Below are 23,138 nucleotides of genomic sequence, written 5' to 3'. Positions count from 1 at the left end.
TTAGAGAAAATTTCATTGAAATTTTGTCTTTAGAGAAAATTTCATTGAAATTTTGTCTTTAGAGAAAATTTCATTGAAATTTTGTCTTTAGAGAAAATTTCATTGAAATTTTGTCTTTAGAGAAAATTTCATTGAAATTTTGTCTTTAGAGAAAATTTCATTGAAATTTTGTCTTTAGAGAAAATTTCATTGAAATTTTGTCTTTAGAGAAAATTTCATTGAAATTTTGTCTTTAGAGAAAATTTCATTGAAATTTCGTCTTTAGAGAAAATTTCATTGAAATTTTGTCTTTAGAGAAAATTTCATAGAAATTTTGTCTTTAGAGAAAATTTCATAGAAATTTTGTCTTTAGAGAAAATTTCATAGAAATTATGTCTTTAGAGAAAATTTCATAGAAATTTTGTCTTTAGAGAAAATTTCATAGAAATTTTGTCTTTAGAGAAAATTTCATAGAAATTTTGTCTTTAGAGAAAATTTCATAGAAATTTTGTCTTTAGAGAAAATTTCATAGAAATTTTGTCTTTAGAGAAAATTTCATAGAAATTTTGTCTTTAGAGAAAATTTCATAGAAATTTTGTCTTTCATAGAAATTTTGTCTTTAGAGAAAATTTCATAGAAATTTTGTCTTTAGAGAAAATTTCATAGAAATTTTGTCTTTAGAGAAAATTTCATAGAAATTTTGTCTTTAGAGAAAATTTCATAGAAATTTTGTCTTTAGAGAAAATTTCATAGAAATTTTGTCTTTAGAGAAAATTTCATAGAAATTTTGTCTTTAGAGAAAATTTCATAGAAATTTTGTCTTTAGAGAAAATTTCATAGAAATTTTGTCTTTAGAGAAAATTTCATAGAAATTTTGTCTTTAGAGAAAATTTCATAGAAATTTTGTCTTTAGAGAAAATTTCATAGAAATTTTGTCTTTAGAGAAAATTTCATAGAAATTTTGTCTTTAGAGAAAATTTTATAAAAATTTTGAATTTAGAGAAAAAATTTCCCTACTGTGCGTCCATTTATTGTATTATTAGCTTTGTGAAAAAAGACTTCAATCAAAGCATGTACTATAACATACTATGTTTATGGAAACAAGTATCGCATTCCCCATCCAATACAGCTTAATTGTTTCTCAAAATGATATATGGAGTATTTAATAAAAACTAAATTTTCGAACTACTTTTTATTATAGGCTCATATCACGGGTATTACCTAATATAGATTACACATCTTTAATTTTATTCCTCTTTTTTCTAAATGAAGTTGAATACGCTTTTAGTCCGTAGCATGCATAGCAGGTGTTCGCCGTCAATTATTGAAAAGAAAGTGTGACCACGAACGGTTATAAATTATGAATGTACCAATTATGGTTTAACGTATTTAAGGATATTCATTGGCGCCTTGTGTTCTTTTTCATTACGCAATTGCAAACGTGCAATGATAAAGAATGGTAAATAAAAGGAAAAATCTCTACAATTGTTTAAATTCATGTTTTTTTTTATTTTATTGGCCCATGGTAAACCATATATGCAAATGCATATTAGCCCATGAACATTCCATTAATGAACAGGGGCAAACTTCTCGAATAACAACGAATGCCGTCCGATTCAAGTTTTAGCTCAATGATAAGGGAGCTCCTTTTTTCAACCGAGTCCCAACGTGCGTGCCGTCTTCAAAGAGGTGGAGAGAAATTCTATGCCATGTAAAAATTTCTTTCCATCTGTCGCTAGCATTAGGAGTGGATAGCAAAAAACTTTTCTGATGTTCTTGTCAGGATTCGATCTCAGGCGTTCAACGTCGTATGTAGACATGGTAACCTCTGCACTACGTTGGCTTCCAGCAAACCATATATAAAAAAGAAAAAAAACATTAATTCTCATTTTATTTTTCTCTCGAGACGAGCTTAATGATTCAGGAATTTTTTGCAATGGAAAAGTAAAGTTGCTACAATAATCTCATCGGATATCATGGGAATCTGTAGTTGCATGCAGATAAAATCTATCACTACAACACACAAACACATGCATTGACAAAGGACAAGTTGGTTAGTGTCGTATTTATATCATATTTATATAATAAGGCGAATGGTTAGTGCTGAGGTGTTAGCGACTGCGTGTGCAAAATTTCAAGGCCCTGGGTTGTCCGGTCGCCTTTTGGCAGGCCCGTAAATTTAGTCACATCGGTATTTGAAATATTTGTTGGGGCTACCAAATCTTTATTTGCAATCTTAATTCCAAATTTTTGCTGGATAGTGTCCGATTTTTATACCCTCCACCATAGGATGGGGGTATACAATTTCGTCATTCTCTTTATAACTCCTCGAAATATTCGTCTAAGATAAAGCTTACATATTCTTGATCGTAATGATATTTTAAGTCGATCTAGCCTTGTCCGTTTGTCTGTCGACAGCGCGCAAACTTTCGAAGAAGTAAAGCTAGCGCCTTGAAATTTTGTACAAATACTTCTTGTTAGTGTAGGTCGGTTGGGATTGTAAATGGGCCATATCAGTCAAAGTTGTGATATAGCTACCATATTAACCGATCTTGGATCTTGACTTTTTGAACAACTGTTATCAGATTTGGCTGAAATTTTGAATGAGGTATTTTGTTATGATTCCAACAACTCATCTAAGTATGGTTGAAATCGGTCTATAATTTGATAAAGCTGTCATATAAATCGATCTAGGGTCTTGAGTGATCTAGGGTCTTGTCCATCGTTATCTCGGGAAGCTTAGCTAAAAGCTACCAGGTGCGTCCACAGGTTGCGGATGGTGGAAAGCTCCGTCTCTATGCGAAGTAGCTGCAAATGCGGCCGCGGGCAGTCAGCGATTTTCGAGAGGACAGTCTCAGTGAGGAGTCAGGTGGCACTGGCTCTTAACTAAATACTGAGTGCCATTGATACTCGAGATGACAAGGCGAGTTATTGGCGCCTTCAAATAACCAATGGCCAACATTAGCGTCTGTTCCCAGGTTAGGGGCGGCTGGCGGCAAGCGTCGGATCTTGGAGCAAGCGGCTCGCCACAACGAGGGATACATGCAATCCCACAAACCCATGGGGTGGGGGCGCTCGGCCAGTAACCCGCCCCCGGAAAACATAGAACTACTATGAGGAAAAAAAAGGAATAGTAAAAACGGAACCCCCCCCCCAACGTTAACGACCCACACAAACGAAAAAAGGACCATGATTAGCGAATCTGCACCTGGAATGTCCGCACTCTTTATAGAGACGGTGCAATATACGCGCTGGCGGATCTATTTAAAAAGTACAAGGCAGATATTACCGCCTTTCAGATTGTGCGATGGACTGGGAATGGCGTCACTACAACACCAAAAGGTTGCAAACTATACTATAGCTGCCATAACACGAGGCATGAATTTGGTTGTGGATTCGTGGTTGGTCGGAGACTGAAACACCTTGTCTTCAGCTTTACTCTGGTGGATGAGAGGCTAGCCACAATCCGCATAAAAGCTAAATTCTTCAACATCAGCCTTATTTGTGTCCATGCCCCGACGGAAGACAACGACAAGCAGACCAACGATATTTTCTACGAACGCCTAGAAAGAAAATATGACCGCTGCCCCGCCGATGATATTAAAATCGTTCTGGGAGATTTTAATGCGAAGATAGGAAAAGAAGACATTTTTGGTCCAACTGTCGGAAAGTATAGCCTCCACGAGATAACGTCCAGTAATGGGTTGAGGCTGATAGATTTCGCCGCGGCAAAAAACATGGTAGATAGTACCACCAGATTTCAACATAAAAATATTCACATAGGCACATGGCTTTCAGCCGATCAAAACACGATCAAAACATTAATCACGTTGTGATAGATGGAATGCATTCATCCAGTACGATCGATCCGTGGAGCGAATATAGATTCGGATAATTACCTTGTTGCAGCAAAGGCTCGCACCCGTTTGAACAGGGCGAGGAAAGTACGATCTGACACTGCACGGAAGCTGGACATTGAAAAACTGCAAACACAACAAATGGCAGCGGCATACTCCACTCGACTGACCCAACTGCTTGATGAAAGCACTCCTTGTTCCGATGATATAATGGCGCAGTGGCAAACTATTGCCCACTCCATGGAAAATGCCGCGAAATCCGTACTTCGATACCGGAAGCCTCCCTCAGGAAACCCATGGTACGAACAAGAGTGTCGAGATGCTACTGAAGCCAGGAATGCGGCATATAGAGCAACCCTGCAATCAGTAGTAACGCGCCAGATAAAGGAGAGGTTTCGGGAGAAAAGGAGAGAGGAGAAACATCATTTCCGCAGAAAGAAAAAGGAAATGGAAGGACGTGAGTGCGAGCGAATTGAGATGTACAGGAGTCAGAATGAAGTTCGGAAATTCTACCAAAGAATTAAACACCAAACCGATGGCTTTGGTGCAGGCACATCCTCCTGCAGAGACAAAGAAGGAAATCTGGTAACTGACACAGACAACATACTGAGGATATGGAAAGAACATTTTACCCAACAGCTAATGTCCGATGTTGGCGGCGAAGAGGATACCGCAGAACCAATCCCTGATGATGGTATAGAATGTTTACCTCCTAGTCAGAATGAGGTCTAAGTAGCAGTGACCCGACTAAAGAACAACAAAGCAGCAGAAGCCGACGGGTTACCCGCTGAACTATTTAAGACCGTAGGCGATGCGCTGATAAGTCATATGCATCAGCTTATCTGCGCAATCTGGCTAGAAGAACGCATAACCGACGATTGGAACCTCAGCATACTATGTCCCGTACACAAAAAAGGAGACAAGACGGAATGTGCCAACTACAGAGGAATTAGTCTCCTCCCCATCGCATACAAGATACTCTCGAGCGTACTATGTGAAAGATAAAAACCTAAAGTCAATAGACCTGGTAAATCCACCCTGGACCAGATATTCAAACTGCGCCAAATCCTGGAAAAGACCCGAGAAGGACAAATCAACACCTACCATCTCTTTGTTGACTACAAAGCCGCCTTCGATACTCCTTCACGTTCAAATGTATTTCAAGCCATGTCTGAGTTTGGTATCCCTACACAATTAATAAGACTCCGCAGGATGACATTTGCTGATACGCGTTCCTCAGTAAGGAAAGAATCTCTCCGAAGTATTTAATATCAGACGAGGTTTCGGACAAGGAGGAGCCTATCGTGTGATCTCCTAATATCCTGCTGGAGAAGATTATACGAGATGCAGATGTGAATAGATATGACACACTAATCACAAGAGAACACATACTACTCGCCTATGCCGACAACATCGGCATCATAGGTCGGTCACCGGAAGTATTGTAGTTACTGCAGCCTTTGAAAGAATTGAGAGGCAATGCAGATGGGTCTGGCAGTAAAGGGAGATAAGAAGAAATGGATGGTTTCAACTCCCAAAAAGCCTTGCACAACCGAGCAGATAAAGAAAATGGAGAAAGTTGGGAACCACAACTTTGAGACAGTAACTTTATCCACCTTGGCACCGCCGTAACCGAAACGAATGACACCAGTTTTGAGATTAAGCGAAGAATAATACTGGCACAGATGCTACTTTGGACTATGTAAGCAGTTTAGAAACAAGGTCACCTCTCGACAAATGAAGATTACACTATACAAGACACTGATACTACCCGTGCTGTTATATGGTTCTAAAGCATGGGTACTTGTGAAAGCTGATGAGGCAGTGCTTGGAGTATTTGAGAGAAAGATTTTTCGTAAAATATATGGACCAGTTTTCCTTAATGGAGAATATAGACGTCGTATGAACCACGAGCTGTATGACTATGATAGCATAGTTACACGCATCAAAATACAACGGCTGCGTTGGCTAGGTAATGTTGTCAGAATGGATGAAGAAGCTCCAGCCAAAAAGGCTTTTGAAGGCAAACACGGTGGTACACGCAAACCGGGAAGACCAAAATCCCGATGGAAAGATCAAGTGGTGGGAGACACCTCGAAACTTGGTGTCAGACATTTTAGAATGAACCCAGAAGATCGAGGCGCTTGGAACGCTATTCTACGTTCGGCTAGTGGAACAAATATTCTGTCATAGCCAATTAAAGTAAAGTAAAGGGTCTTGACTTCTTGAGACTCCAGCGGACGCAATTCCTATCCGATTTAGCTGAAATTTTGCACGACGTGTTTCGTTACGACTTCCAACAACTGTGCCTAGTATGGTTCAAATTGGCCTATAACCTGATATAGCTGACATATAAACCGATCCTGAAGGCCACCGTAGCGCAGAGGCTTGCATGTGCGCCTATGACGCTGAACGCCTGGTTTCGAATCCTGGCGAGACCATTAGAAAAAGTTTTTAGCGGTGGTTTTTCCCTCCTAATGCTGGCAACATTTGTTAGGTACTATGCCATGTTAAACTTCTCTGCAAAGAGGTGTCGCACTGCGGCACGCCGTTCGGACTCGGCTATAAAAAGGAAGCCCCTTATCATTAAGCTTAAACTTGAATCGGACTCCACTTATTGATATGTGAGAAGTTTGTCCTTGTTCCTTATTGGAATGTTCATGGGCAAAATTTGCATCCGTTTTGGCTGAAATTGTGCATGAAGTGTTTTGTTATGATTTCAAAAAAACTTCGCTAAGTATGGTTCAAATCGGTCTATAATATGATATAGCTGCAATATAAACCGATCTGAGATCTTGAATTCTTGAGCCGCTAGAGGGTGCAACCATTATCCAATTTGGCTGAAATTTTGTTCAACAGCTTATCCCATAACCTTCAACATACGTTTCAAATATGGTCTGAATCGATCTATAGCCTCATTCAGCTCCCCTGTAAACTCAATTCCCTATTTTACTTCTTGAGCCCCTAAAGGGTGCAATTCTAATTTGATTTGGCTGAAATTTTGTACAACAGCTTCTCCCATAACCTTCAACATACGTGTCCAATATGGTCTTAATCGATCTATAGCCTGATAGAGCTCCCATATAAACCGATCAAACTTGAGCCCCTACAAGGCGTAATTCTTATCCGAATTGGAGGGTACGCCCTATGAATTTTTCCCACGGATATGACCGTCCATTTCAAGTTTTGATCGCTGATTGATTCATAGATGACTTTGATGACTGTCTAATTATTATTTTTTTAAAAATTCTTTTTTTAAACTTAGCATCTAAACTGCTTGCCTAATCCAAAGCAACATCTGTTTGCAAGTATTATTCTTCGCTTTATCTCAAAACTGGTGTCATTTGATTCTGTTACAGCAGTGCCAAGGTAGGTGAAGTTACCGACTATCTCAAAGTTGTGTCCTTTCATTTGATACCCATAATGTCTAGGTCGGACCATTTCCTCCCAAAGGAGAGTTTTTTGCCCCTAGGGGGGTCCAACGCCTTTGCCACAAAAACGGACTTCTGATTCGTATTCTTGGGGTCAACCTACATCTAGATATCAAATTTCAGCGAAATCGGAAGTGTGCCCTATAAAGTGCATTTTTGTCATGCCCTTTAGTAAATAGGAAATTACATTTAAAAACTGCATTCTTATTTTAAAGTTTTGGTTCTTTGGCTCGTTTTTATTGCTAAAATCCTACGAATAAGAAAAACTTTAATTTTTTCAGTTTACCTCGGCACAGCCGTAACCGAAACAAATGACACCAATTTTGAAAAAAAAAACCAGTTAAAAGACATTAAGATCGGCCCGGCCGAACTTTGGATACACACCACCTCGGGTATACATGCAAACATATATCATAATCCGGTGAAAAATGCATAATTTATGCCCCCATAGCTGCTATATCGAAATATGGTCCGATTTGATATATGCATCCGCCTTTTATGGGTCCAAAACCATAAATCAAGAGCTGGGTCTAAATGGCGGCTATATTTCAATGTGTTGCAAACGGAATGATAAAATTAATATACCCCCATCCTTCGGTGGTGGGTATAATGAAGGATAATATTGGCTAACAAATGCTACTTTAGATTGAGCAAGCAGTTGAGGAGCAAAGCCACCTCTCGTAAGACGAAAATTACACTATACAAGAAACTGATACTACTCGTACTGTTGTATGGCTGCGAAGCATGGATACTTGCGAAAGCGGATGTAGTGGTACTTGGAGTGTTTGAGAGAAAAATCCTTCGCAAAATGTATTGAACAGTCTGCGTGAGTAGAATAGTTAAACGCATCAATATACAACGGCTCCGTTGGCTAGGTCATATTGTCAGAATGGATGAAGAAGCTCCAGCAAAGAAGTCTTTTGAAGGCGACCATAAAATAATATGTAAAAGGGGGGACAAAAACTCCGTTAGAGTGAAAAAGTGAAGAGTGACATATCGAAACTGGGTGTCAGAGATTGGAGAAGATGCGCATAAGATCGAGGCGCTTTGACATCTATTCTACGTTCGACTGGAGTAATAAATTTTCTGTAACGGCCAATTAAAGTAAAGTATAAAGTGCTAGCAAAAATTTCGCTTGAGGTGCATATTGGGCCTTAGTCTGTAATACGATTTCAACAGACGGCAAAAGTCCAGTTTATATTTATTGTGTTGTGTTATTGTAAAATAGCAAAGTATAGTTTTCGGAGAGTATAATTTGTTTTACATATTTTGTTGAGCGATAAACTTTTAACGATATAAAATTTACGATACTTTGTTTTGTGGTTACTCGAAGCATATTTTTCGGAGAAAACAACCTCAATGCGGAAAGCACAAAAAGAAAACAACAAAGTTTAGGCCGAATAAAATGAAGTGATACAAAGTCTTTAACAAACTTTTAGGTGTGTTAAAAACTGCTACTAAGCTCTAAACATGCTTGTTGGGTTTTGTTGGGTGACAAAAGAAGGTTTTTAATAGCCCTATGTTTGTATATGTTAAGAAAGCCTAGGAAGCCAAAGACCACCTTACTAACTGAGAATTAAAATGTAGACGAATTTGTATAAACATTTTTGATTGACTTCCAATGAACTTGTGTTGCCATGTTTTATGAATGTGTATTAATCTACTAATAAAACTAGATGTGATGAAGCTTAAGCAGGCCTATGATTTGAAACAATTTGACAAAAACTTCCCATATTCTCCTCTTCCTTATTTGGGTGACAAAAGACAGGCATTTTTTCACTACTAATGTGGATATTTACTACATTGTGTCAACACAATGATTGATGACCAATTAAAACAAAATATTTAATTCATAATTTCAAATCCCGCTTTAAGTTAATGACATACCTTTTGAATGTGCGTGTGCGTGTGCATGGTGATACCTACCAATCGCTTGGTTTTTGGTATAGCATTGTACAAGTTTGTGTCTTAAGTCTTTTGTTTTGTTCATAATTGTTCTCGTCACACCGAATCATAAGTAACTTGAAAGTGAAATTATTGTTATATTTCTCGTATACCCTCAGCTCTGCTGGATGCCTACAAATGGTCCATTCATTTGTTCATTCATTTCTCTTCAGCGAGTGGCTGCAAAATCATGGTAGAGTGAAATGTACTGTAATTTGTATTGGTTTGTTAGTGGTTATTAACAGTTTATTTAGCCTTGAAATTATTTGTAGCAAGGAAATTTTACTGATTGAGACACAAAACCAACCTCTTGAAAACTATATAAATTTAAGTTAATAACTTTGAAGATATCTTCTTCTTATATATTAAACAAGTAAAAGCATGCTAAGTTCGGCCGGGCCCAATCTTCTTTACCCTCCACCATGGATCGCATTTGTCATGTTCTTTGAATGACTTTTCAAGTAGAAAAACACCAGTCATAGAAAAACGCTACCTCCAAAATTTCAGGCAAATCGGGTAATAATTGCGCACTCCAGAGGCTCAAAAAGTCAAACTGGGAGATCGGTTTATATGGCAGATATATCAGGTTATATACCGATTTAGACCGTACTTGGAACAATTGTTGTCGTCGTACCAAAACGACATTTCAACCATATTGGATAAGAATAGGGGCATCTAACAGTCCAAGAAGTCTAATCGAAAGATCGGTTTATTTGGCGGCTATATAAGAATATGGACTGCTTTAGACCATACTTGACACAGTTGTTGGAAGTAAAAATAAAATACTTCATGCAAAATTTTGACAAATCGGATAAGAATTGCGCCCTCTAGAAGCTCAAGAAGTCAAGATCCCAGATTAGTTTATATAGCAGCTATATCAGGTTATGAATCGATTTCAACAATACTTTGCACAGTTGTTGGAAGTTATAACGAAACACGTCACGCAAAATTTCAGCCAATTCGGATAGGAATTGTGCCCTCTAGAGGCTCAAGAAGTATAATCGACAGCTATATCAGATTTTGAACTGATTTAGACAGCACAGTTATTGAGAGTCATACCAGAACACTTCATGCTAAATTTCAGCCAAATCGGATACAAATTGCGCCCTCTAGAAGCTCTTGAAGATTTAGACCATACTTGGCACAGTTGTCGGAAGTGATACCAAAACACCACAAGCAAAATTTCCACCAAATCGGATAAGAATTGCGCCCTCTAAAGAAGTCAAAACCGAAGATCGGTTTATATGGCAGCTATATCAAAACATGGATCGAATTGGGCCATTTACAATCCCAACCGACCTACACCAATAAGAAGTATTTTTGCAAGATTTCAAGCTCCTAACTTTACTCCTTCGAAAGTGAGTGTTCTTTGCATTAGTATACCCCCTGAAAATAGTATACCCCCCATTCTATGGTAGTGGGTATAAAAATGTATTTCTGTTTGTTTGTTTGTTTCTATAGACTCAAAAACGGCTGAACCGATTACCTTGAAGAAAACATAGGATACATAATTTTTTGATATCGAAAGGGAGGCGGACCTTACACCAAAAATAAAAGTGCACCGATCAGGACAATATGGGGCTCAAATGAAAGGTATTCAGGAGTAGAGTAGGAATTTCATATTAAAAAATGGGTCCAAGTAACTGGGGGACGTCCCAAAACACCCTCAAATAGGTTTACTGGACGGCCATGACAATATGCGACTCAATTTGGGAGTAGATAACGAATATAGTCGGGAAGAAGGAATAGGCTTTATAATTTGTTGATATCGGAAGCTGGCGGAAAAGTGGACCGATAAGGACAATGTGGATATCAAATGAATGGTAAGAGTAGAAAACGAATATGGTATTAAAAATTGGTTCCAAGTACCCAGGAAGTCGCCCTAACCCCAAAACTTCTAAAAACAAATTGAACGTCCATATCAATATGGGGTTCAAATAAATAGTATTCGGGAGTATATTACGAATCAGGCATATAAAATCAGATCGAAATGTAGGGGGTCATCCCACCCCCAAAAAACGCCCCAAATGGTTATATGACCCATCATGACTATATGAGACTCGGTTTGTTTGTTTGTTCCGTAGAATCGAAAACGGCTGAACTTATTTTCATAAAATGTTTACAGATTGTATAGGTTTTTGTGGAAGGAAACATACGTTATATAATTTTTAGATACCGGATGGTGGTATCTAACATATAGCACCCGTATAAGTTGACATATCCTATTAAAATTTCACTTAAAAAGCACCTACGATAGGCGAAGTTATTGTTATTTTTGTTACAAATCCAAATCATGCATAAAACATTGCAACATTGCAAAACACGGAGCCAATCTCGGCCAAAATTTCAACAAATAAAAATTAAAACTCGTATATTCCAATGTACACCTGAAGTGGACTTGTTAGTAAGGAAAAAAAAATTTTGAAAATCGGACCATAAATAACGATTTGGCAATCCCAAAAAATGTTTGATATACCAGGTGACCAACTTTAGCGGCCTGCCAAAAGATGCTCGAACAACCTAAGGCTTTGAAATTTGCTAGCACCTCAGCTCTAATCACTTCAAATTTCAAGGAGATATTCTCACACCACATATTTTTTACTATTTTTCTCGATTTTCTCCCACTGTACGGTGTGCCACAGTGCGATAACTCTTTTGGGAGAAGTTTTTACACAAAATGTCACCACCCACCGAAAGATGTTGGTATATTCATTTTCCGTCCGTCTGTCTGTTGAAATCACGCTACAGTCTTTAAAAGTAGAGATATTGAGCTTAAACTTTGGACAGACTCTTCTTTTGTCCATAAGCAGGTTAAGTTCAAAAATGAGCAAAATCGGACTGTATCTTGACATAGCCACCACATAGACCGATCGACTGATTTTGGGTCTTAGGCCCATAAAAGCCACATTTATTATCCGATTTTGGTGAAATTTGGGACAGTGAGTTGTGTTAGGCCAGTCGACATCTTTCTTCAATTTGGCCCAGATCGGTTCAGATTTGAATATAGCTGCCATACAGACCGATCTCACGAATTAAAATCTTGGGCCCATAAAAGTCGCATTTATTGTCCGATTTCGATTTTGCCGAAATTTGGGACTGTGAGTTGCGTTAGGCTCCTCGACAACTTTCTGCAATTTGGCCCAGATCGGTCTTTATTTGGATACAGCTGCCATATAGAGCGATCTTTTGATTTAAAGTATTGGCACCATAAAAGCCACATTTATAATCCGAATTCGTCGAAATTTGACACAGTGGCTTATGTTAGACTTTTCGACATTCGTGTCGTATATGGTTCAGATAAGACTATATTTTGATATCACTCAATATCCGTGTCGAATTTGGTCCAAATAGGACCATATATCGATAAAGCTGTTATGTGGGCATAAATTATGCATTTTTCACCGGATTATGACGAAAGGTGGTTTACATATATACCGGCCGAACTTAACGCCTTTTTACTTGTTTCTAATGTTCTCGTCATGATTCGAACCTGGGCTTTCAGCGGTATAGGCGCTACGGTTGCCTCCAAAATGATTTTCATGACTTTTTTTCGATTCTTGCAGTTTTGAAAATTTGGTTGAATTTTGAAAATTCTCCAAGCATATGTTCATTTGGGAACTTTTCGTCAATTTCTTTTTAAAATAATTTTCAGGTCAAAATAGTAAAGTAATGATAAATTTTCCTTTCCAAAAGTATTACTCTTAGTAATTGTTGCAAACGCAAACAGATGGCTTTCAGCAGCTTATTAAAAATGCATGTCACACTTCAAACAGAGGCATGCAGCGACATTGATAACATGAATGTCAGTGGCAACAACCCGAACGTGAGTTATTTATAAACCAAAAGTTTATATATTGTAAATATGCCGTTTATAAGCTCAAAAGCTTAAATCAGGGGATCGGTTTTAAGCATTACATTGTTTATTGAAGTTTGTTCTGATCAAGATCTTTATGGAGGCGTCAATAGCAACTCGCAAATTGAAATATAGACACGCAGCTATATTCATTATAGCCAGATGTTGGCCATACTAAATTAAGAGTAGTTAGGGGCCCAAGGCAACTCACTGTTTGGAATCTAAGGAAATCTATATAACAGCTTTAACCAATTGGATGTGGAGTATAATACAACTTAGAAATTTTGAAAATTTGTCCATGAACAGGGGCAAACTTTTCACATATGAATGAGTGCTGTCCGATTCAAGTTTAAGCTCAATGATAAGGGGCATCCTTTTTATAGGCCAGTCCGAATGGCGTGCCGCAGTGCGACACCTCTTTGAGCAGAAGTCTTTACATGGCAAAGTCCCTCTCCTGAAAATACTTCTGATGTTCTCCTTAGGATTCGAACTCAGGCATTCAGCGTCATGAGCGGACATGCTTTCATCTGCGTTAAGATGGCCCCCAAAAAGAGGTACTGTTGTTTTTGTTTTATTCAAGTAACACGAAAAAGCGTGCCACGTTTTGCCGGAATGAATACCAGATCTTTGGCTGGTATTTCTTTATAGGCAAACAAAGGATAATGGACAGGAATTGCTATGCTATTAGAGCTTTATCATGATATGGACCGTTTCGGATCATACGTGGTTTGGATTTTTGAGACCTTAGTAGAAGTCATTGTGCAAAATTTCTCAAGTAGTAAAATCGGGAGATCGGTTTATATGAGAGCTATATAAGGTTATGGACGGATTTAGATCATAGTTTGCACGTATGTTGAAGGTCGTGGAAGAAGTCGTTGTACAAAAGAAGAGCAAAATCGCATAAAAATTGCGCCCTCTAGAGGCTTAAGAAATATATCATATATCAGGTTATGAACTGATTTTGGCCCTTTATAGCACAGGGGTTTTGAAGCCTAAGCAAAAGTCTATACTCATGGAAAAAAGTTTGCTGAAAATAGCAAACACTATCTGCTGAATAGTTGTAGTTAATTTTGCTGTTATTGTAGCAGTACCTCTGCTATTACAGCAGTAGTACTGAAACAGGCTTACTGCTGAAAAGTCTGTTGTTTGCTGAAAATGACTGCAGCTTAAAAATGAAGGAGATGTAAGAAGAAAAACACAAACACATATGTGAATGTATGTCTCAGTACATGTTTATAATCACCACGGATGTATATTTTTCATAACCTTTTTTCTAGCTCGGCCACATTTCGAAATACAAACCAATGGATGGATCCGGTAGCGTCTTTACAGTAATATTCCATAAATTAAAATCATCTCTTCCAACAAAATTTTAAAAAATTTGTAAAAAATGCTTGTGCATTCAAAATAGCAGATTTTGTATGTTGAAATAGTAGTAAGAAATGTTTGCAAATGCAGCAGCCCTATGTTTGCTGAAACAGCAGTAATGTCTGCTTTCCCATTTTCAGCAGACAAAAACGGCTGTTTTAGCAAACATTTTTGCTGTTTTGAATAACAAATTTGTTTGAGTGTAAATGCAAAAAAAAAAATTGCCAAATCGGATAATTAGATGCTACATCGGTTTATTGGGCAGCTTTATCAGACTATGATTCGATTTGAACCATGCCTAGCACAGTTGTTGTAAGTCATAATAAAACACCTCATACCAAATTTCAGATAAATCGGATAAGGATTGTGCCCTCTAGAGACTCAAGAAGTCAAGATCCGGGATTGGTTTATATGTCAGCTATATCCAAAAATGGGACGATGTGGCCCATTTATAATTCCAAGCGACCTATACTAATAGGAAGTATCTACAAAATTTCCTACGAACATCCCACAAAGGAACAGGGGATACTTCTCTCATATCAATGAGTGCAGTCCGATTAATGTTTTAAGCTCAATGATAAGGGGCCTACTTTTTTAACCGAGTCCGAACGGAATGTCGCAAAGCGACACCACTGAGTAGATACATTTTAACATGGCAGGATAGCTCAGGTAGGTACGGCGCCACCTTTGCTGTACAGATCGTGCCAGACGCCATCTTGGGAAGTGTTACACCCAGTCATTTGAATCCAAATGATTATAAAAGATTTGTATTTTTGGGCATAAAATATATATATATATTGGGTTGCCCAAAAAGTAAGATTTTTCATATAGTCGGCGTTGACAAATTTTTTCTGTAATTGGATTCTTTCTTCTTATATATATATATATATATATATATATATATATATATATATATATATATATATATATATATATATATATATATATATATATATATATATATATATATATATATATATATATATATATATATATATATATATAATATACACCAACAAAAAATTTGCTGTAATCAGTTCGTCTATTAGAGCTCCGTGATCAAATTTCGGTGACATCGGACATTAAAAGCGCCTTTTATGGGCCCAAACCCTTTAATCGGGAGATCGATTTATATGGCAGATCCAAATAAGGACCGATCGGCGCCTAATTGAAGAAGGATATCGAGTAGCCTAACACAACTCAATGTCCCAAATTTCGGCGACATCGGACAATTAGTGCGCCTTTTATGGGTCCAAGACCTTAAATCGAAAGATCGGTCTATATGGCAGCTATACCCAAATCTGGACCGATCTGAGCCAAATTTGTGGAAGAAAATAGAAGGGCCTAATACAACTCACTGTCCAAAATTTTTTGCAAAATCGTACGATAAATGCTCCTTTTATGGCCGCAATACCTTGAATCGAGAGATCGGTCTATATGACAGCTATATTTAAATCTAAACCGATCTGGGCCAAATTGAAGAAGGATATTGAAGGGCCTAACACAACTCACTGTCCCAAATTTCAGCAAAATCGGATCACTTGAGCTGATTGATTTTAAGAACTTTTTAACACATTTCATTCCGCTTAATTGAAAAATCGCTTAATTGAAATAAAAATGTGTGCCAATAAGTCATGATTCAAAGATATTAACTCCGCTTAATAAAGAACATTACTTATTACATTTTTGCGTTTGGTCAATGTTACGATTTAATTAATTGCACTATTTTCTAACTAACTTCACCGCTTGTAGTCCTCATAATTTTTATAATTCCAGTTTTTTTAATTATAAAGCCTTTAACTTACCGAATTTCTAATGGAAAACTTTCTTTATTCTACAAACTTCGGTTAGTTGAAACGTATTTCAATTATCCGAAATTCGCATAATTGGAATTGTTGAATAATTTAAACAAAGTTTTAGTATCTTGCCGTGTTAATTAAGCGGATTCAACTGTATATAAATATTTCAGTTGAGTATGGATATTTTTTAAGACTTTATATTGATTAACTTAGACATGTACTCAGACCGACAGGCAAGAGAAATGAAATTCACAATTCCGTAAAAAGAGGAGCTAATGCTACATGGTTAGCTAACACCGAATGGAGAAACTGACAGACGATTCCGAAAACACTGTTTAAAGAATTTAGTAGATATCTTATGAGGGCAGAAACTTGATTCTAATACCATATGAAATTTTAAATAAGTAAAACTTTTTAAATTCTTACCATTTTGCAATTGTTGAAATAAATAGGCAACCATGTTTAGTTATAGTTTATTTTCTTCAGAGAAAAACTAAATAAATTATATTACAATAATAATAAATAAATGTTGTGAGCAAGGAAATATTTACAAAAAGTGTTAAAATTATATTCACAAATAAATAAATAAATAAATTATCTTAACTAGAACAACTTAAATAACAAGTTGGTGATGTGACTTCACTCCCTTAGATTTATAAGACATTGAACTCTTAGGCACTAAAGGGCGAATTCCAAGGGCAAAATGTAAATACCAGCTTAATAGCAGGGGTGTACATCCTATCACATTAAGCTCACTTCAAGTATTTACTTCCTCTCTCTCTCCCATAGCCTAAAACATTCTATGATTGGAGGGTGCTGCATCGGGAAACGACCTTGTTCTTGTCGCATCCAATTTAATCTCACCATGATCTGATAAAGCTAAAGTTTCAAAAGGCCTATTGGAATCACTGCGTTTCCAACCACTAGGAGTGGCTGGGCCATAGGTAGAGAATGCATCAACTTTTGCCTCCCCCTGACCACCATGTATGTGTAAATGTATCTCCTTAGAGGGCTGGCCTGGATTCGATTGGTGAATTTGCTCTGGTACCTTCTCTATTTTATGCTCTAACACAGGCGCTGAGGGCCAACTGGACGCCGATGGTGGTGGACCCCAAGCCCAGCTTGGTGGTGCAGAATATGCTGAATATTCCACATGCGGCGGAGGACTCCAACCCCAGCTGGGTTGTGAAGAATGCCCCGTGTGAAAGAGGTCTGCTTTAAGAGTAAAGAATTTGCCCAACAAAGCAAAGACATTTATAACCAGAAGAACTTTAATGAGGAACAAAGTTTTCATTGCAATTGCCACCAAAAATGCAACCATAGCGGTTAGAATGCCGAATTTAAAAATGATCGGAATGAGAGCCATTTGTAAGCGACGAATTTTGCCAAAGGTGCGTGCCTGCACTTCGCGTCCATTTTCTGCGCGTCCATCTGTAAAATATATTTAAAATAGATTAATTTGTGGAATAAAATGGGTTTCTATTAAAAATGTGGGCAAGGAAGGGCTTACAGTAAATTCGTTAATAAGAACAATAAAAGGTTTATATGATTTGCATAACATTATGTTTAAGAGTATCCCTACCTTACATATCCCTATCTAGGAACTAGTGATTCTAGAAGGTAACAAGTTTATATCTACGATGAATGCAATCAAATGAAGGTATGACTATAAGGACTATGTACATGGGACTAAAAGGACTATGTAGCAAGGGCAAATGTAGACTGGACTAGTCCTTTCTCCTAGAATTGTATGAATCTCAAGATGGCCCACAACCCCGAAAAATTTAAAACTATTTTTTCCCCGCTTTAACAAGTAAAAGTGTGTTAAGTTCGGCCAGGGCGAATCTTGGCGAATTTATTCAAAATAAATTTAGTTGAAGGGCATAATTTAATTCTACATACCAAACGGAACACCACATGCAAAATTTCAGCCCAATCGGAAAAAAATTGCGAATTGTAAGGGCTTAAGAAGTCAAATCGGGAGAACGTGAAGTCAAAGCGGGTGATCGGTTTATATGGGAGCTATATCAGGTTATAAATCGATTTGGACCGTACTTTGTACAGATGGAAGTCATAACAGATTACTACATGCAAGATTTCAGCCAATTATATGGGAGCTATATCAGGTTATCGACCGATTTAAACCGTTTTTGGCAAAGTTGTTGGAGGTCATAGCAAAACACTTCGTGCAAAATTTCAGACAAATCGGACAAAAATTGCGCCTTGTGAGGGCTCAAGAATTCAAATCGGGAGATTGGTTTTTATGGGAGCTATATCAGGTAAAAGACCGATTTGGACCGTTTTTCGTACAGTTATTGAAAGTCATAACAGATCACTACATGCAAAATTTTAGCCAAATCGGATAAAAATTTCGGCTCAAGAAGCGAAATCGAGAGATCGGTTTATATGGAAGCTATATCCAAATCTGAACCGATATGCCCCATTTGCAATCCCCGATGACCTACATGAATAGTAAGTATCTGTCCAAAACTTCAAGCAGCTAGCTTTTCGCGTTCGACCGCTATCGTGATATAGACAGACGGGAATATATATACTTTATGGCGTCGAAGATCAATATTTCGAGGTGTTACAAACAGAATGACTTGACTAGTATACCCCCATCCTATGATGTTGGGTATAAAAATGTATTTGGATGAATCTATTCGTAATTCCACATAGGGAGAAGATTTTGGGCATGAGAGTTAATATGTCAATAATATCGACCAATGATAATGATATCTCCGCTAAAATTTTGCATGTAGTGTTCTGTTATGACTTTCAATAACTGTACGAAATAGGTCCAAATCGGTCTATAACCTGGTATAGCTCCCATATAAACCGTTCTCCCGATTTGACTTCTTAAGCCCTTACAAGACTGAAATTTTGCATGAAGTCTTCAGTTATGACTTTCAACAACTGTTCTTAGTACGGTTCAAATCGGTCTATAATCTGATATAGCTCCCACATAAACCGATTTCCCGATTTGACTTCTTGAACCCCTGGAAGCCGCAATTTGGATTTGGCTGAAATTTAGCACATAGTGTTCTGTTATGACTTCGAACAACTGTGCTAGGTATGGTCCAAATCGGTCTATAACCTGATATAGCTCCCATTTAAACTGATCTCCCTATTTGAATTCTTGAGCCACTGGAAGCAAAAATTGTTTGTCCAATTTGGCTGAAATTTTGCACATAGAGTTCTGTTATGACTTCCAACAACTGTGCCAAATATGCTCACAAAATGTCTATAACCTGATATAGCTCCCTTATAAATCGTTCTCTCGATTATACTTGTTCGGTTCCTGGGAGCTTTATTGTTGGCTGTCTTGGCAGAAGTTTGGTATGTTGAATATAATTATACCCTTGAACTGAATTTCTTTTTTATACATTTTTAGCAGAATCCTTGGTGGTGGGTTTCCAAAATTCGGCCCGACTGAACTTAGCTCGCTTTTACTTGTTAGTCGTTTATTTTTCCTTTCTCTCAATTGTTACCATCTCTGAGGTCCATGATTTATTCAGCTGCCAGTTGGCTTAATAGCTCAGCTCACTTTAAATCCAGAGATTATCTAAGTACATTTACCCCACCCATGCATGTTTACTATCAAAGGTTATTAACACACAAAGCTGTTTATAACCCATTATGAACTAATTAACTCTTTCGCGTTAAAAACATAAAATGCTTAGCCAATTTGTAATCTAATTTTGGTTTTTGTTTTTGTTTTTTTTCTTGTTTTTTTTTCTTTTTGTTTGTTTTATTTCTTTTGCAAATTCCAATCAAACATTTCTAACAACACCTAACGTCTACCATATTTGCACTTGAAATTAATTCACCGCATAGTCTATGAGAGATTTACTCCCCTGGCCAAAAACCTAAAAAAAAACGATTGATTACAAAGGCAAATCATGGTTGGTTGCAAAGCAGCTATCGCTGCCGCTTAGTAAAGTGATGATCGCCACCAAACAAAAAAAAAGTTATACCAAAAACAACCAAGCGAATCAATTTTTTTCTCGATATCTTTTTTGCTCTGTAAACCAATTGAATTGGTGAATTGGTAAAAAAAAGAGTAGTTTTAAAAACGAACAACGAAAAAAAAGTAATGAAAGTGAAATTAAATCTGTGATGATTCACAAAAGGTTTCTGTATGAAGAGCTTGAAAAACCAAATAACAATGATATTGCGACTGCAAGCGTGTTAATAACAAATATTCTTCAATAATAATATACTGAATAATAAAATACCTAGGTGTACGTTACAATTAAATAAAAATTCAATTTAAAGAAAATCCAACTTGAAAAAAAGTTTGTGTAAATCACGGTATTCATGCATGCCTTTTATACCCACCACCGGAGGATGGGGAATATTATTTTGTCATTCCGTTTGCAACACATCGAAGTATACATTTCCGACTCTATAACGTTAATAACGTTCTATAACGACCCTCTAGCCAGGTCCGTCCATCTATGCGTCTGTTTGTGTGAAATCACGCTACAATCTTTACAAATTTAGATATTGAGATGAAACACTGCACAATTTTTTTTATCCATAGGCAGGTAAACTTGAAGATGGGTATATTGGACTTTATCTTGATATAGTCCCCATATAGACCGATCTACCGATTTAAGGTCTTAGGCCCATTAAACCCACATTTATTATACGATTTCACTGAATTTTGGGACAGTGGGTTGTGTTAAGTCCCTTGACATCCATGTTCAAAACCCAGATCGGCCCAGATTCGGATGCAGCTGTCATATATACCAATGTCCCGATTTTAGGTCTTACACCCATTAAAGGTGAATTTACTGTCCGATTTCGTTGAGATTGGGCAGAGTGAGCAACTGAAGGCTTTTGGCCATCCTTGGCATGAATAGTTGAGATCGGTCTATATTTAGATATAGCTGCCCAATATATATCTATCAATCTCTCGATTTAAGTTCTTGGGCCTATATAAGCAATTTAACCGATATTTGACCCTAATATGTCCTTCCCAAATATAGTGGAAATCGGACTTTATTAAGATATAGCTGCAGAATAGACCCATATTCTATTTTACCATCTTGAACGTCCAAAGCCAATCTTAATGGACTTTTACACTCACCACTATAGGATGGGGGTATACTAATCTAGTCATTCCGTTTGTAACACATCGTATTCGTCTAAGATCCCATAAAGTATATATATATTCTTCATCGTCTCGACATTCTGAGTCGATCCAGCCATGTCCGTCCATCCGTCTGTCTGTCGAAATCACTATAGCGATAGAACACGTCAAGCTAGCCACTGGAAATTTCGCACAGATACTTAATATTGATGTAGGTCATCGGGGATTGCAAATGGGCCATATCGGTTTAGATTTAGATATAGCTCCCATATAAACCGATCTCCCGATTTGACTTCTTGCGCCCCTGGAAGCCGCAATTTTTGTCCGATTTGGCTGAAAATTTGCACTTAGTGTTTTGTTATGACTTTTAACAACTGTGGCAAGTACGGTCCGAATTGATATATGATATGATATGGCTCTCATATAAATCGATCTCCCGGTTTGACTCCTTAAGTACTTACAAGCCGCATTTTTTACCCGATTTGGCTGAAATTGAGCGTGTTCTGTTTTGTTATAACTTTTAACAACTGTGCCAAGTATGGTCTAAATCGGTCAATAATCTAAATTTTCAATAACCCACTTTGTAAACAATCAAAGGGTTATTGATAAGGGGCTTTATTTCCAAAGCATTTAAGTCCTATTTTTCCTGTCCAGCCAAACCACGTGGGCGATTTTCGGTTTTGATAAGTGGAAATTGTTTTCCTTCCAAGAAGAGTTGCTTGCATGGGTGCCTTATATATCCGGCAAGGTTAGGTTAGGTTGAAAAGAGGTTGCAGATATTAATCGACCCCATACCACTATGGACATACCCCTAAGCCAGTAATCGGCTTGTTGTGGGGTTTTAATTTTTTCCATACATTTCCCCTAAGTTGGTTCATGTCTGGTATCGTGTCCCCACCTAAGTACCGGTGTCTGTTAGCCACGAAAGCCGGGCAATGACAAAATAAATGCTCCACCATCTTCATCATCTTCCCCACATGCCCTACACATGCTTTCACTTGCAGCACTGATTTTGCATAAATGAGCTCGTAGTCCTATGTGTCCCGTTATGACACCAAAGCTATACTGACTCTTCCTTACTTCCTAACAGTAATTGCCTCGTCCTCTTACGATCCAGATCACCCCATAGGATTTTCGCCGTCCTACCGACTGTTTCGCTGTTCTACAGTGTTACATGCGTTTGTCGACCACGCCCTTAAATCGGACTGCGTAGACCCGAAAGGCTTCGGGTTAAACAAGTTTATCGACGGCTGTTCTCTGGCCTTCCTGCCAAATCGTCTGTCATTTCATTCCCCCTTACTCCGTTATGGACCGGCAACCAAACGATGCCATCCTCAGAGAAGGCGTTAGTCTTTCACTGCAAGCCTGTTCATGACCTTACCGTCCTGGTTTTTATTACCCTCATGGCAATTTTACGTAAAGATGTTCACACTCGACGTCCTCGCGTTAGCACCACACCACCTCACATATTCCGAGATCGCCCGGATCTCCGCCTGAAGGGCCGTATTAGGGTCATGCAGTCTAAAACAGATCTCAATACCTGGGTTCTCAATGTAGATCACCAGGCCCACCCTGTCCCCTAGCTTTGATCCATCCGTGTAACATGATCTTCCAGATGGGAATACTAGGGTCCCGTCAGTCCAAGACTGTGCCGCTGGCAGCAGTGGCTCGCACTCGATCTCAAGTGTCGTCTCAGGTATCCGATCGCAAACCTCTTCCCTTCTCAGTCCCTGGGTTCTCAATGTAGACCCCCAGGCCCACTCTGTGCCCCAGCTTTGATACATCAGTGTAACATGATCTTCCAGATGG

At 37.9% G+C, this 23,138-nt stretch overlaps 1 protein-coding gene across 1 annotated transcript in view; it reads right to left on the bottom strand.

The window, feature by feature from the left end:
- Positions 1-16,879: 16,879 nt before the first annotated feature.
- The window catches only part of LOC106084833 (uncharacterized), a 33,597-nt gene continuing 27,338 nt past the window's right edge, over positions 16,880-23,138 (bottom strand). The window contains exon 3 of the mRNA XM_013248765.2: positions 16,880-17,662. Within this exon, the coding sequence (XP_013104219.2) occupies positions 17,022-17,662 (641 nt within the window). The 3' untranslated portion in view covers positions 16,880-17,021. The remainder of the gene's footprint in view (positions 17,663-23,138) is intronic.

This window comes from Stomoxys calcitrans, chromosome 1 (assembly GCF_963082655.1).
Source record: "Stomoxys calcitrans chromosome 1, idStoCalc2.1, whole genome shotgun sequence".
Taxonomy (NCBI): domain Eukaryota; kingdom Metazoa; phylum Arthropoda; class Insecta; order Diptera; family Muscidae; genus Stomoxys; species Stomoxys calcitrans.
The sequence above is the reverse complement of the archived record's forward strand: the minus strand, read 5'-3'. Positions and strand labels throughout refer to the sequence as shown.